The following is a 15,768-nucleotide window of genomic DNA, read 5'->3' on the forward strand; positions in this document are numbered from 1 at the left end:
AAAACCCCTTTTCAAGACAGATAAACCGAAAGACAAACAGACAGGTAAACAGACAGAAATAAATGAAAATTTCCCGGGCTTCTCGAGTGATAGACTACACTAACGCTCAGCCAATAATATTCTTTATTTCTTAATAATTTTAGCCATATATATGTATATATAATTAATATTATATATATATTATTATTATTATATATATATATATATAAATTACCCCGCATCCATCGATAAATTCCATCAGCAGTTCTACAGTGTTATGTGTTGTAATGTGATAAAATTAAATAATGCACCGCCTCATCCATGAACCCGTCCATAAATAAAGAAACAAAAAAACCAGTGTTTATGCGTATTCAGACAATAAACATATATACGGTTCAACTGTGTTTCAATATTTTGTTTGTTATTGCTGCATTCTACATTTCTGCTAACTTTGATCTAAAAATATCAAGTAACTGTTAAACTGAATTATGGTTATTACGCTTAGTTATACTATTTAAATTACAAATACTACTATGATTTACATTTAAATACGCCAATCGATTACATACAAAAATAACAAATAGCTATAAAACAAAACATGTATGTTACGCTAAAATACACTAAAATATTTATGATAGCGCACTAATAATTAATCATTGTATGAATGCATTAATATTTTACATATACATTTTCATATTATAATAACAAGGATAATTATTATACTGCGATATGATTATTTATAAGGTTCGTTCTATTATTAATTAACATTAAAGTAATATCATTTAATATTTCAGAATGCTGTTAATTTTAATTAATTAAAATAAAAGTAAGCATAAACAAAATATCCAATAATTTAGCCTATATTATCACAACATTTGTAATATGGTGCAAACGAAACGATGTTACACTAATAAATAACTAGTATCAAATCTTGCACTAATATATTCACAGTATTTACTCTAATATTTTGAGTTTAAGTATGTACAGATAAATATGAGGACTGTATTAATAAATCATTCTTTTACGTTTCCACATTCAAAGACTCTTTAACCTGTTTAGAAAACAGAATACAAACTAAACATATTTTAAGTTAGTAGATTCTTTGGAAATAACTATATAGTTACGTTCCCCATATAACTGAAGAATTTTTTGGCAACTTATAGTTTTATTCCAAAAGTGCGCAGTTTTACGTAAACAAATACACGTTATTTGTGACTGTAATCATACTTTGTAGTATTTGCCCTTGTGAGCAATTAATTGTGAAATGAATTGTAGAAAATAGGCTCATATTACCATTTTGTACGAGGCTCAAAATATCGATTTGAACTTACACCGGTTTTGAACTGGTGTAATACATGTACTGAATAACATATTCTGTATTTAAAATCTGTCCTTGGGTTTCTCGTTTTAATAGGTTATTGCATATTTTACAAACAATAAAAGTTGCAAACACTCAATTTCATAAATTATTACAATTTGCTTACTTCTGTCTATTATGAAGGGAAACGAAAAATAAACCTTTTAAAATGTATTGTCAAAAACTATTAAACCCCGGATAAAACCTTGAAAGGTTTTTAGGGTAAGTGATACTATCGTTGTCTGTCCTCGACATTTTAGTACAGTGTTTTGTAAGCGTAGTGTCTGCCCTTCTCGAAAGGTTATCTATTGTTTAAGGTTTGCAGAGAATGAAATGTCAGAGTGAACATTTCACCAGATGGTTCTTGGTTTATATTGTTATTGAGATAGTAGTATTTCTACGTTTATGACCAAATTGATTACAACAAAATTTTTTGTATTTTGAATTTTCAAATATAAATGGTTGTTTTTAATTCGAATTTTTTAACTTTACCAATATCTGGAACATACTCACTTTCAGTTGATGTATAAAGGATAAGTGATGCTCTCGATAAAATTCCACTGGAGGAAACACGAATGAGATGGAAATATTAATCAAAGTAAAAGCGGGTTACCGCTTCTTAAGGGGCCTTTCCATCTAAGCTCGGAAATATTTTATGAACTGTAGGGAATTCTGCTGTAATATCTTTATATTATAAATACCAATCCAATGACTTATATGATTATCTAAGTACTTAAGTATGGAGACTTGTGTAGTTAAAATAATTACATAATAAATGTCCGATAGATTAAGAACTGTATAGTAGTACAGTTATAATGGTAATTGCAACATTTTTTAGTCATTTATAGTCTTCAAACACTCTGTGGCATTAATAGAACATTGTTAAAATAAAACACTAAATTGAACAACAATATATTATTCCTCGTAGTCAAACGTAAGTCTATACTTTATTTGGCTGTCATATTAAAATGATAAAATAATTATGGAATTTTTAAGACTATACTTACAGTTATGAAAATAAATCTTTGACGACCTTGTAAGAGAGTGTCACGTTATTACATTATTGGCTGAGAGTAAGCCAATTAGTAAGCTAGTAATGCCTTAAACCTTTCACTCGTTAGGGCCTTTCACTGGAGTGACTATAAAAACATTCATTTCTGTCTTCCTGTCAGTCCAATATCTCGGAATGAATAATTGATTTATTGATATGACATTTTGGATGACCTTCATTTTTATACATGCAAAATTGAGTTTGATGTTGGTGAATGTCACTCCATGGGATTTGTCTGAGTGGTACCGATAATTTCAACATTGCACTCTCCAGGTAACCATATTAGCAAAGAGAACTTATAGAAATAGATAATAAGAGTGGAATCACTCCGTTTTAGCATGTGGCATGATAATTTAATGTGATGAGGTTGCTTTATTAAACAAGTCGGTAATACTTTCGTTACGTTCTGCCCATCAGTATTACACTGTGTTGGTTTAAATGTAAATATAAAAGGTACATGACTGATCGTGTGATCCACGGGATTTGACTGGGAATAATCAAACTCTATAACGCCACGTGATATCTCGAGAATCAATTGGGTAATACACTTGAAATTGTATATATATATATATATATATATATATATATATATATATATATATATATATATGTATATATATATATATATACGAGGTGTGATCAAAAAGTTCCAGGACTTTTTATATACTATGGGAATGCAATGTCTCACAGCAATGCGGTTGGCAGCACTGTATTCCCTGACTCAACAATAACACAGCTGTGTTTACAGATCAATCATAACATCACTGAAAGTAACATTAGCACAGTTTGTTTGAGATTAGTTTTATAGAGTTTGGCTATTTTTTTGTTTAATGAAAATGAATGTGAAAGAAGAGCAACGTGTTTGTGTGAAGTTTTGTGTGAAACTGAACAAAACGTTTTCTGAAACCTTTTTGATGTTACAAGAGGCTTTTGGTGAAGAATGCCTAAGCCGATCATGCTGCCATCAGTGGTTCAAGAGGTTTAAAGATGGCCGAACATCCACAGACGACGATGCTCGTTCCGGACGCCCTTCAACGTCAATCAATGATGACAATGTTGCTAAAGTGAACGCTCTCGTACGATCAGACCGTCGACTAACAATCCGTGAAATGGCAGAAGAGTGTAACATTTCATTTGGGTCATGTCAGGAAATTTTAACTGAAAAACTTCAAATGCGTCGTGTTGCAGCAAAGTTTGTGCCAAAACTGTTGACTGAAGACCAAAAACAACACCGAATTCATGTTTCTGAGGAACTTCTTCAAAAGGCAAATGACGACGAAAGCTTCTTGCATCATGTCATTACGGGAGACGAGACATGGGTTTTTGGTTACGATGTGGAAACAAAAGCCCAATCATCACAATGGACATCAAAAGGCTCTCCAAGACCCAAGAAAGCACGTCAAGTCAAATCAAATGTGAAGGTCATGCTTACGGTTTTCTTTGACTGTAAAGGTGTCGTCTACTATGAATTCCTTCCACAAGGTCAAACAATCAATCGTTTTGTTTATCTTGAAACCCTCAGAAAATTGCGTAATGCTGTGAGAAGAAAGAGACCTGAGCTGTGGCAAAGTGGTGATTGGGTCCTTCACCATGACAATGCTCCTGTTCACTCTGCATTAGTTATCCGTGACTTTTGTGTAAGAAACGCAATGACTGTCATTCCCCAGCCCCCCTACTCACCTGACCTGGCTCCTGCAGACTTTTTTCTCTTCCCGAAGCTCAAGAGACCCCTGAAAGGACGAAGATTTCAAACAGTTGATGAAATTAAAGAAAAAACGACGGAGCTGCTAAACACCTTTACAAAAGAAGAGTTTTCTGGGGCCTTTGATCAGTGGAAACACCGGTGGGAAAAGTGTGTAGCTTCCCAAGGGGAGTACTTTGAAGGAGACAAATTCGGATAACTTGTATGTTGTATGAATAAATGTATAAAAATTCAGTCCTGGAACTTTTTGATCACACCTCGTATATGCTTATCTGCTATTAAGGGTTGTGGAAAAAATCATCTTCTTAAGTGTTTCCTACTGCATATCTCAAGAATGAATGGAAGCTATGGACTTTAAATTTGGAATATAACTTCATTTTAATAAAGGCAATGTTGTCTTTTATCGTGTATATTCCCTCTGTGGCCACTGACTCGTTTGTGTTTGCGTAACTATGTGCAAAATATTCTCGAGAAATATTTAATTTGTAGATTTTTAATTTTGCATGAAACTTCTTTTCTACATAGTATCATTAAAGCTTGTTCCTCAGCAGGCTGCAAAAATTTCTCTTCTGTGTGAGTCTCAAACAATTTCTTTCCTGTCTGATTGCCTGTCTGTCTATCTACCCGCAGATCATCTCGGCGATTCTACGATTTCAGCGAAAGGCAATTATTGCGAAACATAAAAATTTGTAGGTTAAGCGCCAACAAAGCCTATCATCCAAGGGGCAGGAAAATGTATGTCTGTCTGTGTGTGAATACTATATTTTTAGAATGGTTACATTTATATACACACGTCGAGATTTTTAATAAAAAAGTCTTATTTATGTGATTTTGTATATCGTTTTAAAACATTACACAAACTGCCTTTTAACGACAATTATATTCGATGTTTTCTTAATCTTTATTAAAACTCGGGATGAAAATCAGTTCTATCACCATATAGAAAATAAAATAGGATGTTGGGAACATGTTTTATAAGACGAGGAGAACGGAGGGGCACTTGACCTTGCCCGACCTTCCACCCTCTTGTTCACCCCTTCGCAACACAAAGGGTCGACGTGGGAGATCCTCGACCCTCCATTTCTGCAAAATGTCCCAAGCTGAAAATAAAATGTGACTTTAACCAGCTCTCATGAATAACAGATAAATTAGTTCTTTTTATATAAGTTTTTATATTTTAAAAGTAACGTTGGAGACCAGAGTTGTTTCAGTTAAGTGCATTAAATGAAAGTAACTTTTTTCAAGTTTATTTCAAAATTAAGATACTTTAGAAATATTTCTATCAACTTTTTAATGATTGAATTAGAGACTGCTAAATATATATATATATATATATATATATATATATATATATATATATATAGTTTTTTGTTTGATTATTTAATACAGAACCAGGTATCATAAAATGTAATTGTTAGTTTTTATTTTATTTTAAGCTTGGATTTATATTTGCACTAAATTGTGGTACAATACAATTTATTGAATTGCCATGTTGTTGAACTAATAGTTTTCTAGTTTCAGCGTTAGCCATCGTCTGTATTAGACCCAGGCTAGTATCATAATCATGACGATAGTCAGTACACTACATGTGGTTACAGTTATTCGTTGCGTACGTAAATGTAAATGGTTACCTTCTTATTCAGTTTAATTTTGTTTTTGGTTGGTAAACTTATCGAACTTAACAAAGTCTTAATAACTTACAATCTATAACAATGCATGAGAACCAATGAGGAAGTTCTGGGAGTAAATTTGAAGTAACAAGTATAGTAATAATACAAATATAATATTGTCCAATCTGACATGGAAGCTGAATTTCATGTGGGAACATTCACGTCCCACTGCCACTTGCCTACTGTAATAGGTATAGAGGTCATTACGAGATAACCGTGAAAATCAACTTCATGCGTGACTGTTCCTTGGATCCATGGATGACCGTAAAGAGATATTGTACTTGCGAGAAGTTTGCCGGCTAATACACGTGGTAATTCAGAATTCAAGTAGTTCATTGGAAATCTTTTATCTCTGAGAAGGCTATAAAAAAACACAACAAAACAACAAAAAGGAATTTTTTTCCAATTTAAACAGTTCCACATAACGCCTAAAACAATCGATCTGGTCTTCGTGGAGTAATCGTCTATCTTGCCCAGAATGACAAATATAGCCAAACCTTACCTTAATAACGGACGATGGTAAAATAGGAAAGAATTCAGTAGTTTCCCCAGCTCATTAGTTGATCCCTGCAGATGCTGATGATTTGAAGATGTTTCCTCAGATTCCCCACTATCAGACTACAGTCTGCTCAAGGAGAGACCATGAAAAGCTATCTTGCGGGAAACTGACTTTAGGACTTGCTTATTTATCCACAGAATTGGCTGCCATCTCGAACTTCTTGCGTGTTCAGTATAAATCCTCCTAGAAACAATCCAGAGAATTCACATCTAGGAGTTTCACAAAACTTGTGAGGCACTGTCATGTCTTCCACAGCAGTAGGTCTTAAGTGACCCAATTACTACGTAAATATCGAATAGTAAGTATTTCCTATATGGTTTCCACATTCTTGTACATGGTATTTAAGATATATTTTAGCCTCTTAAGCATTATGAGAGAATTTTTGGATAGGTTCGGTTTGTGAACGTTTGTTTGTTAAGTATTCTTTAAATGATTAAATCATACGTGTAAAGATACAAGACATGCTTTAATAAAATGAGAATTTTAGTAACGGCTGCAGAACAGTTTTTGACATACTTATTCCTTCCATTACTTTAAAATTAAAGTGCAAAAATTTTAATTCACCTACAAAAAACAAATCATCCCAATATAAAACTTTTAGGGAGGAATTAAAGTGTGGTTAACCATATTTTATGCTCAGGTGACGCTACAAGCACCTGAAGACGAATTAGAGCGTGATTAACGACTGGAGTTTGGTGCTGGCGCGCACCATCTCTTCATAACTCCGCTTCCCATCCTTATGCGTATCGCGTTACAGCTTCCGAGTGTAACAAAATTGAGTTTACACTACACTCCTTCACACACATCAGCTCGAATGTATAGAATGTTAATCAGCTTCTTTACGTTAATTTACATACTCAACGTGTTTAATCGCCCACAAACAAATGTTCAAGGATGGCTTCTCTTGTAAACAATAATTTCTTATCAAGCATTCATAACTATAAGGAAAAGAATTATTAAATATATAAATTAATTAAAACAAAATTTTATTAAGATCGCCTTTAGGAAAGTGTTAATTTAAATTTTTGTCAAAAAATGAAGTAAATGAGGTAGAAAAATACTAACAATAATATAGCAAACGTTGACTCAATAATGCTCATTGAGCATTGAGTGATATGACCCGCGTTTCTTGTTTAAAGTTACACAAATATTCTATAAAACTAACTCACCATTATGGGAAGATACTGGTAGCTTCGCGTACACTTGATTCGTTTGTTCCTTAATACCTGTATAGTGCAGTATAATATATAAATGGAATTCACGTTCCAAGTTAAAACCATTCTAATCACAAACCTCTGTAGTTTGATTAGCTTAAATTTATTTGCCTACAAGCAAATGATTAGAAGTTGTACAGAACTATTGTTAGAATATGAAAAATATACATGTATTTAATTATAATTTTGTAAATAATGCCAAAGTTTCTTTAACATGTTTCTATTGACTGGGCTATTAGAGGACGAATAATAAAATTTCGTATTTTTATAATACTTTTCCTAAATAACTCATGGTAATAAATGTATGAACAAAATGCAATTGACGTACATTAATTTTTTCAGAAATTAAACTAACGGTTTTTATCGACTTCAAAATCCAAGGTAGAGATTATTTTTAATAAGCAGTAATGATTTTAAATAAGAAAGAGCTATTTACGTATGTCTTGGGATTGTACTCAAATAGCCTATATTGTATGATTTTATCCAAAGGTTATAGAGAATTATCCAAACTATACATACACATAGTTTTAAAGATACGAATCTATTAAAACTTAAATTGTAAAGATATTATTAACTGTCAAATTTCAGCAGAATATAATAACATTACTATTGCAATTTAAATTAACTGTTTACCATGTAGTTTTGTCCTATGATTTCAGTGATTTCTTATTTCTGTAATTGTTCATGTTTTTATTTTTACAAATTTATATTTAGAATATTTTATTATTAGGGCTAAAAGTGCCAGTTTACATTCTTTGTACACTTATAAGATGGGTTAGTAATTAACTATAAAAAATACTTCTTATTATTATAATATATTATTTAATTTGACTGATAACTATTGTAGTTTCAATTTCTTTTCTCTATGAAATAATTATTTCTTGCAAGAGCCACACATAGCGAGTTTCTTCTAAGTTGACTGGACTCTTGTTTTTTAATTAAACTTTGTTTTAGTTGTTTTTTAGGTCAGAGTTGACCACACATACTTGTAATTGTGGTGAACTAATATTCCTGTTTGTATATGTTTTTATCATTATACTGTATATTTTATAATGAATGTAATGATTTTAAAGGAATAAATTTCATTATTTCATATATATAAGCATTTTGAAGTGGTATTGTTCATATAGACTGTCAGATACATATATATGTATAATATTATATTAAGTTAATATGAACAATACCACTTCAAAATGTAGCAAGTTATAAAATTGTTCTTGTTAACTTATTTTACTTCCAAATACTAAGGACATTCAAAACAATAGATCAATGACATACAACACAGGAGTTTCGTATAGGATTAAAATAAACTAACAACACAGGAGTTTCGTATAGGATTAAAATAAACTAGTTAAAATTTTCTTAGGAATATCCTGTGGTTAGTTAGCATTCGTAATCGTAAAACTCTGTGGTTTCTAGGTAGAAAAGAATTATCATGCTCAATCTATTTTAAAAGAATATACTCAGTGTCTTGATATCCTTTAGACAAATGCGGTTCATTATCTATCAGCCAAATCCCTTTGAGGGACACGAACCTTTATTAAGTAATAGTAGTTTCGCTGTGTATAAATAAAGATGAACGCAATATATCAAGGTGATAACTGAATTTATTGTCGAGATATAAATTTTATCAGCCGCTCGAGCGATATACTTTTCTAATCATTAGCCAATAAATTGGCTCAACATCCCTGAATGAGACTATATAAAAGGGGTAAGCGATTATATGAATAAACACAATATATAAAGGGATGGGGATCAGATTCACAAGACCTATTTGGGTAGAATTACGCCCAATGGCGATAAAAAGGAAACAAAGTGAATAGAATAGCAATGGAACTATAGGAATCGAAGCAAATATTCAAGGAGACCAAGGTCTGTGGCAGATAAAGGTGTGGGGAACGGATACTGAAATGTGGGATAGAGAGCGTGCCTAACTCTGGCCGTTAATCAAATCCCCAATACACGTCCAGTTACTCGCATCACCACTTCTCGAACAAAACGGCTTACGAATAATCCGTTTAATCCGGCCCGTTGACTTTAACCATATCAACTGTAAATAATTTAATATTTGTAACATTACGTAATAATATTGCTGTAACAAACATCTATGTGCGAGTATATTTCCTAATTTTATATTAAAATGTAATTAAACCAGCTAAAAATATTATAAAAATTAATAAATAATATTACTGTATACTGTTACAGTATACATGTAACATGTATCCATGCAATGTTTTTTTTAATAATATCAGTATATATTTTACTTATTATACAAAAACCTGACCTTTCTATTATTTGTAAATTAATAAAAGATAAAAATCTATGAACACGTGATTTTATACCAAACCAATTTTGAATTTATCCCTGAAAGTCAATAAATGTTTTTAAATTTATTCTCACCAACCAATGTATTTAATGGTTTGATTTATAATACATTTATTAAGTGACCACATTTTTAAGGTAACACACTATGGTCACTTAAAAATAGCCTTTTTATTAATTGAATGATTCAGATTACATGTGGTAGTATTTAGATTAGTTTTGTAGTGAACACCCCTATCTGAATTCAACTGTACGATGGTTTTTAATAAATCAAAAACTTCGATTTCGTAATAAGTTGAATAAACGTATTAAATTTGTAGATGTATATCAAATCAATAAATATATTCATGGACTTAATTATTTCTCTATAGACGATGGTAAATATTTTATAATAAACCAATAAGGCTAACGTGAACTCCTCATAATGAAACTTGATATGAACTAAATTGCCTGAACATAGGGAATGTTTTTGTAAAGAAGCGGGTCATAATGTGATTGGCCTATATACTTATAGTAATGAAGAGAAAATCATATTAATAATAATTATATACTCATAAAAAGTATTTAAAAATTTGTTATCTTGGAAAATATATTCTTTTGGGTATTATTTACGGCAATAATAAGTACTTTTTCAGCTTTAATTAAAGTTTAACGGTAGGTTACAAAAGATAAAAATTAAAATTTTAATTACAATAATAATACTTTGTTGTCGTCAAAAAACAAACTAGGTTACAACAAAGAAAAACGACATATCTATCAAATCCTATTATTATTATTACTGAAATTTACCCTAAAACTGCAATGCAAAGTGCAAAAAATTCTAAAGCTGTTACAGGAGGAAAACGTTTTCTTTACATTTAGTTTAAAATGGAATGATATATATATTTGATGGTATATGGTGAATTGCGTTTATTTGACTGCTGTAAAACATAAATTCCGGCGGACTAAAAACATAAAAAAATAAAATTAGGATAACACAAAACGAATATTTGTATATTTATAAAATATATCTGCATAAAAAACTTTTTCGTATTTACGAATTCAAACACACAAACACTGAGTTTGTACTTTTAATTACCAACTATAATTATTGTTATTTAATTACTTTCTGAAACCTTTTAATTAGCTTTTTACTAGGAAGATCTCGAAATAAACATTTATTATAATATTGTACATTGAATTCGTTGGAATATCCAATGATTTCTACTCAAATTCTGTATTTAAATTATATTAGAGTTTTAAATGAAGGTATCACACGCACACACACACACACACACACACACACACACACACACACACACACACACACACACACACACAATATATCAATCCAATAATAACTACCATAAATACCAACGGTTACTTTAAAGGTAAATGTTAATTATTTATAATTATTAATTATAGTTTGTTATCTATGTACATTTTAAATACACCAATGATTTATTTAACCACTTAGAACTTTTGTGCCACAAACGGTTTAATTAAGCGGCTCCATTGGGAACTGGATATTGTATTCAACACTATCTAATTAGTTTAGCTCTAGAGAAGCAGAGATCGTAATTGATTTAGTTGCTATCTCATGTTTTTAGTTGTGAATTATATTTTTTATTTTCTTTTATTATCAAGATTTATTATACATATTTATTGCGGACATAGATAAAACCTAAATTAATATTGTACCTTGAAAGACACATGTACAATTAGCTATAAACTTAAAAACTAAGAATTGTATTTATTTACTCATGTGTATAATTATATTATTTTAACTATAAATAGGACAATAGTTTAAAAATATCAATAACTTATAACTTAACTCGTACGAGGCTGAGTCATAACTAAGTATTCTAGTTCAAGCTGTGGCAAAATATTGATTATTGACATTTTTGAAATATTTTGGCTTCGTGAAAAGCCATATTTAATGAAAAGGTATCTGTCGAACATTAAAGGCGCTTAACATTGTTAAACGTAATGACAGCGATAAACACAGAGGGGAAAGTAAAACATACGTTGTGGGAAATGAACACTCACAGTAGATGTCTGGATCCAACCTTGTCATTATCCAGTCCTGAGATTCGGGTTGCATAGTAAATTTACTATCGTGTTACCTAAATATAATGAAGAGGAATATCGAGAATAAGTCATTAAATAATAAAAGAGTGTGTACAACGCAGTGCAGATTAATATAGACAAAAAATCAAATTACAAAGTTAAATGCTACAGTAAGCCACACTTAAATAAAACGCAAAATTCTTAACAACTAAGACTAGCCTATCTTTTTAAAGAAGAGGGGAATATTAAAAAGCAACAATATTAAACTGTATTCAACCAATAGGTCAACCTCTGAATGTACAACATACATGTTTGTGGCTTCAGCGTAAAATCGAAGATTATATATCCACAGACTAATAATAAGTTTTTGTTTCATTCTTTCTCTGTCACACAACCCACAACTCCATGAAAATTACTCGGACCGACCGAGAAGTCACCAAACGGAAGCAATCCACCTGTCACACGGGGAGTGAGAGGGGTAAGGAGGTACTTGTTGCGCCCGCCACCCTCGACTCGCGCATGCGCACATAATTGTGCGACAGTCGAGCAGTCAGCTGGCAGTAGCCGGTCAGTGCGAGTGCGGGTGGGATCATGTGAGCAGGATGACGTCATCAGCAGCCTCCATGGCCGCCCTGACTGTATTCACACTCTGGATGTTCTACTCAACTGTCTCGGCTGTTTACCAAGGTCTGTATGGAGAGCTTTTGTGAATATTTTGAAAGACGTGTCACACAATTTTAATACTTTTTTATCCCATCTTCATATTTAAAAAAATCCTTTTTACACACGTGGCATTATTTTTTTCTTTCCATGGTTCTTCAAGAATTCCTAAAAAATAATATTGTTACGTTTGCATTTTTAAGTAAATCGCTAATGAAATAGTTCGCGAACTCACTCTCAGTGCATTTTGGGTAGCGGATTAAAAATGTTACCCCATTCGCTTTGTTACGGTTTCTGCTATCATTTCCTAAAACTCATTTACTAACGCCTCTTGTTTCATACAGACTGTTTTGTTGAAATAAACTTCAACTATTTACCTACGTGAATTTTTGTATTCTATACTTATTGTAAATAGCCGTATATCAAGATTATCTTTAACTAAATTGGGCCACAATATTCTACTGGAACTCTACTAAACAGACGGTTTACTGAGTTATCATTGTAGCGATCAATTACACGAAGATGTAAGTAAATCACAGCATTTAAATGGAGGGTTATACTCAAAAGTAACTAAATAATGGAATAAAGTAATACATTTAAATCTGAACCCAAATGTTACCCACCATTGTTATTTCAGAATTTACGTTGGGCAATAAGATATATTGCCTGTATATAAAGGTTTTTTTAATATATCTTAATTTAACATGGAAGAAAATAATATCATAATTGAAAATATGTGTTCTTAATTATAAATTTTAAATATATAAAACAATAAACAAACGTTTAAGGTAGCTAATAATGATGAATGGATTAAAGTTTATTGTTCACCAATATATAATTATATATAACGTAATGACAACGATAAACACAGACGGGATAGTAAAACATATGCGATATATATATATATATATATCCCGGCGGAGCAAGTACTTTTTGCGATTCAATGTTTATTTAAATTATATATATATATATATATATATATATATATATATATGCGTATGTGACTATGATTATTCGTGTAGTTACAAGTACCTATGTAACGTCTATCTCTATGTCACTTTTTACTCATTTGTGATATTCATAAAATTTTATGGCAAAAGCCTGATATAACGGTGTATGGCACTCTGAACGTTTGACTATCAAATCTGGTTGACGATTTTATCAACTTAAAAAATAGGATAAAATGTATTCCAATTAAACAAATTACAGTAGTACATTACGTTATAAGACTAAGGATTTAGTGTTGTCGGATAGTAATTCTAGTTCTCCTAAGGAAAGTACTAACATGTGAATAGAAACATGTTTAAAACTCTAATACACGAACATATTGTTTACAAGCCACAAGATGAGACTGGATTCATCAAGCTTGGATGTATTGCCTGTGGTGTCTTGCATATTGCAGGCTCTAGCCATTCCTTGTTCGTGATCAACTTGAGATTCTCAATATTATTTTAGCAAACATGTTATTAATCCGTAACCTTATTTTGGAAGTATGTTATGGTTATTAATATTATGATCGATTTTCTATAGGACCACACAGTAAAACAGCCCGTCATGCAATTCTTGTGTGATATTTAAAAGTATAATAGTTTCTATCTTTATATTTTGGTCTTATTATCTCATGTCTCTTCAGACTTACAATATACACAATAAACATTAAGCTGAGAACTTGACTTGGATTACCGCTTTTGAATGTGAGCTGTAAATTAGTAACACCCTTTTTTTATAATCTGTTAAACATATACATGGTTAAGAAATGAAATATCATAGTTAAAATAACTATTTTCTTTAATTAATGTAGTCCTTTAAGAATTGGTGTCAGGGTACGACTATTCGTAACTTGTGTGTACAATTATTGAATGATAAAAAACAGAGTAATGATAACGGCTTGGGTTATTTTCGTCCACATGTCTTACGTACAACTATAATTATTCGTGATCAACTTGAGATTCTCAATATTATTTTAGCAAACATGTTATTAATCCGTAACCTTATTTTGGAAGTATGTTATAATTATTAATATTATGATCGATTTTCTATAGGACCACACAGTAAAACAGCCCGTCATGCAATTCTTGTGTGATATTTAAAATCGTTTCTATCTTTATATTTTGGTCTTATTATCTCATGTCTTTTCAGACGTACAATATACACAATAGACATTAAGCTGAGAACTTGACTTGGATTACAGCTTTTTAATGTGAGCTTTAAATTAGTTACATCCTTTTTTTATAATCTGTTAAACATATACATGGTTAAGAAATGAAATATCATAGTTAAAATACCTTTTTTCTTTAATTAATGTAGTCCTTTAAGAATTGGTGACAGGGTACGACTATTCGTAACATGTGTGTACAATTATTGGGAATGCTCTGTAAAAGTCTATCATTAGTAACGATAATTATCTATGGGGACTAACTAAGATGTTATTAAGATTGTTACGGAAAAGACTAAAACTATCCCCTCCTCACATTCTGACTGATATTTGAATAACTCCAGAGCTGCTTTGTTTGTGTTCCAATAGATCAAGAACGTCTGAATATTCCCAATAACTCAACCTCCGACCAGTTTGCATTATGGATTTAGAAAACTGTAGACCCTATATAAATAAATAAATACATAAATATATATATATATATATATATATATATATAACGAAAGTACAACCTATTATTTTTGATCCCAGGTGTTGTATGATTAAGGTAATCTAAGGCAGCATTATCGGTATCTCTAATTTGAGAGTGATAAAAAACAGAGTAATGATAACGACTTGGGTTATGTTCGTCCAGAGGTCTTACGTATAACTATAATTATTTTAATTTAGAAAAACGTGTAATTATTTAAATATAGTTTAACAACTACAACAGTAACAAACAGTTTTAAACTTTCCTAGTTCAACCTGAATGATGGGAAGTAAATTTCTTGACTAAGTAGATTCAGTAGATTGTAAACTTCCCTGCATTATAAAAAGTATTTAAAATAATTCTAAATTGATACTATACTGTATTTTTTTGGAAATTTAATAAATCAGTTTGGTAAACATTTACCGAATTATCGATTAAAGGTCCAAATTAAAAACGGCACTGTCAAAGAGAAACGTGATTTGACATTTTGAATGAGAATGGAAACCTACGCGAATAATAAAATGCGGAGATATTGCTAAGATTATGTCCTTCTAAAGGATGCTTATACCATATCACATGAA

General features: G+C 31.1%; 1 protein-coding gene across 1 annotated transcript in view; it reads left to right on the top strand.

Annotated features, from left to right (window-relative positions):
* LOC124355724 overlaps positions 1 to 15,768 on the top strand; it is an 89,891-nt gene that overhangs the window by 3,391 nt on the left and 70,732 nt on the right. Inside the window, exon 2 of the mRNA XM_046806882.1 lies at positions 12,446 to 12,590. Coding sequence (XP_046662838.1) covers positions 12,446 to 12,590 — 145 coding nt within the window. The remainder of the gene's footprint in view (positions 1 to 12,445; positions 12,591 to 15,768) is intronic.

The sequence above is a fragment of the Homalodisca vitripennis genome, chromosome 2 (genome assembly GCF_021130785.1).
Source record: "Homalodisca vitripennis isolate AUS2020 chromosome 2, UT_GWSS_2.1, whole genome shotgun sequence".
NCBI classification, from domain to species: Eukaryota; Metazoa; Arthropoda; class Insecta; order Hemiptera; family Cicadellidae; genus Homalodisca; species Homalodisca vitripennis.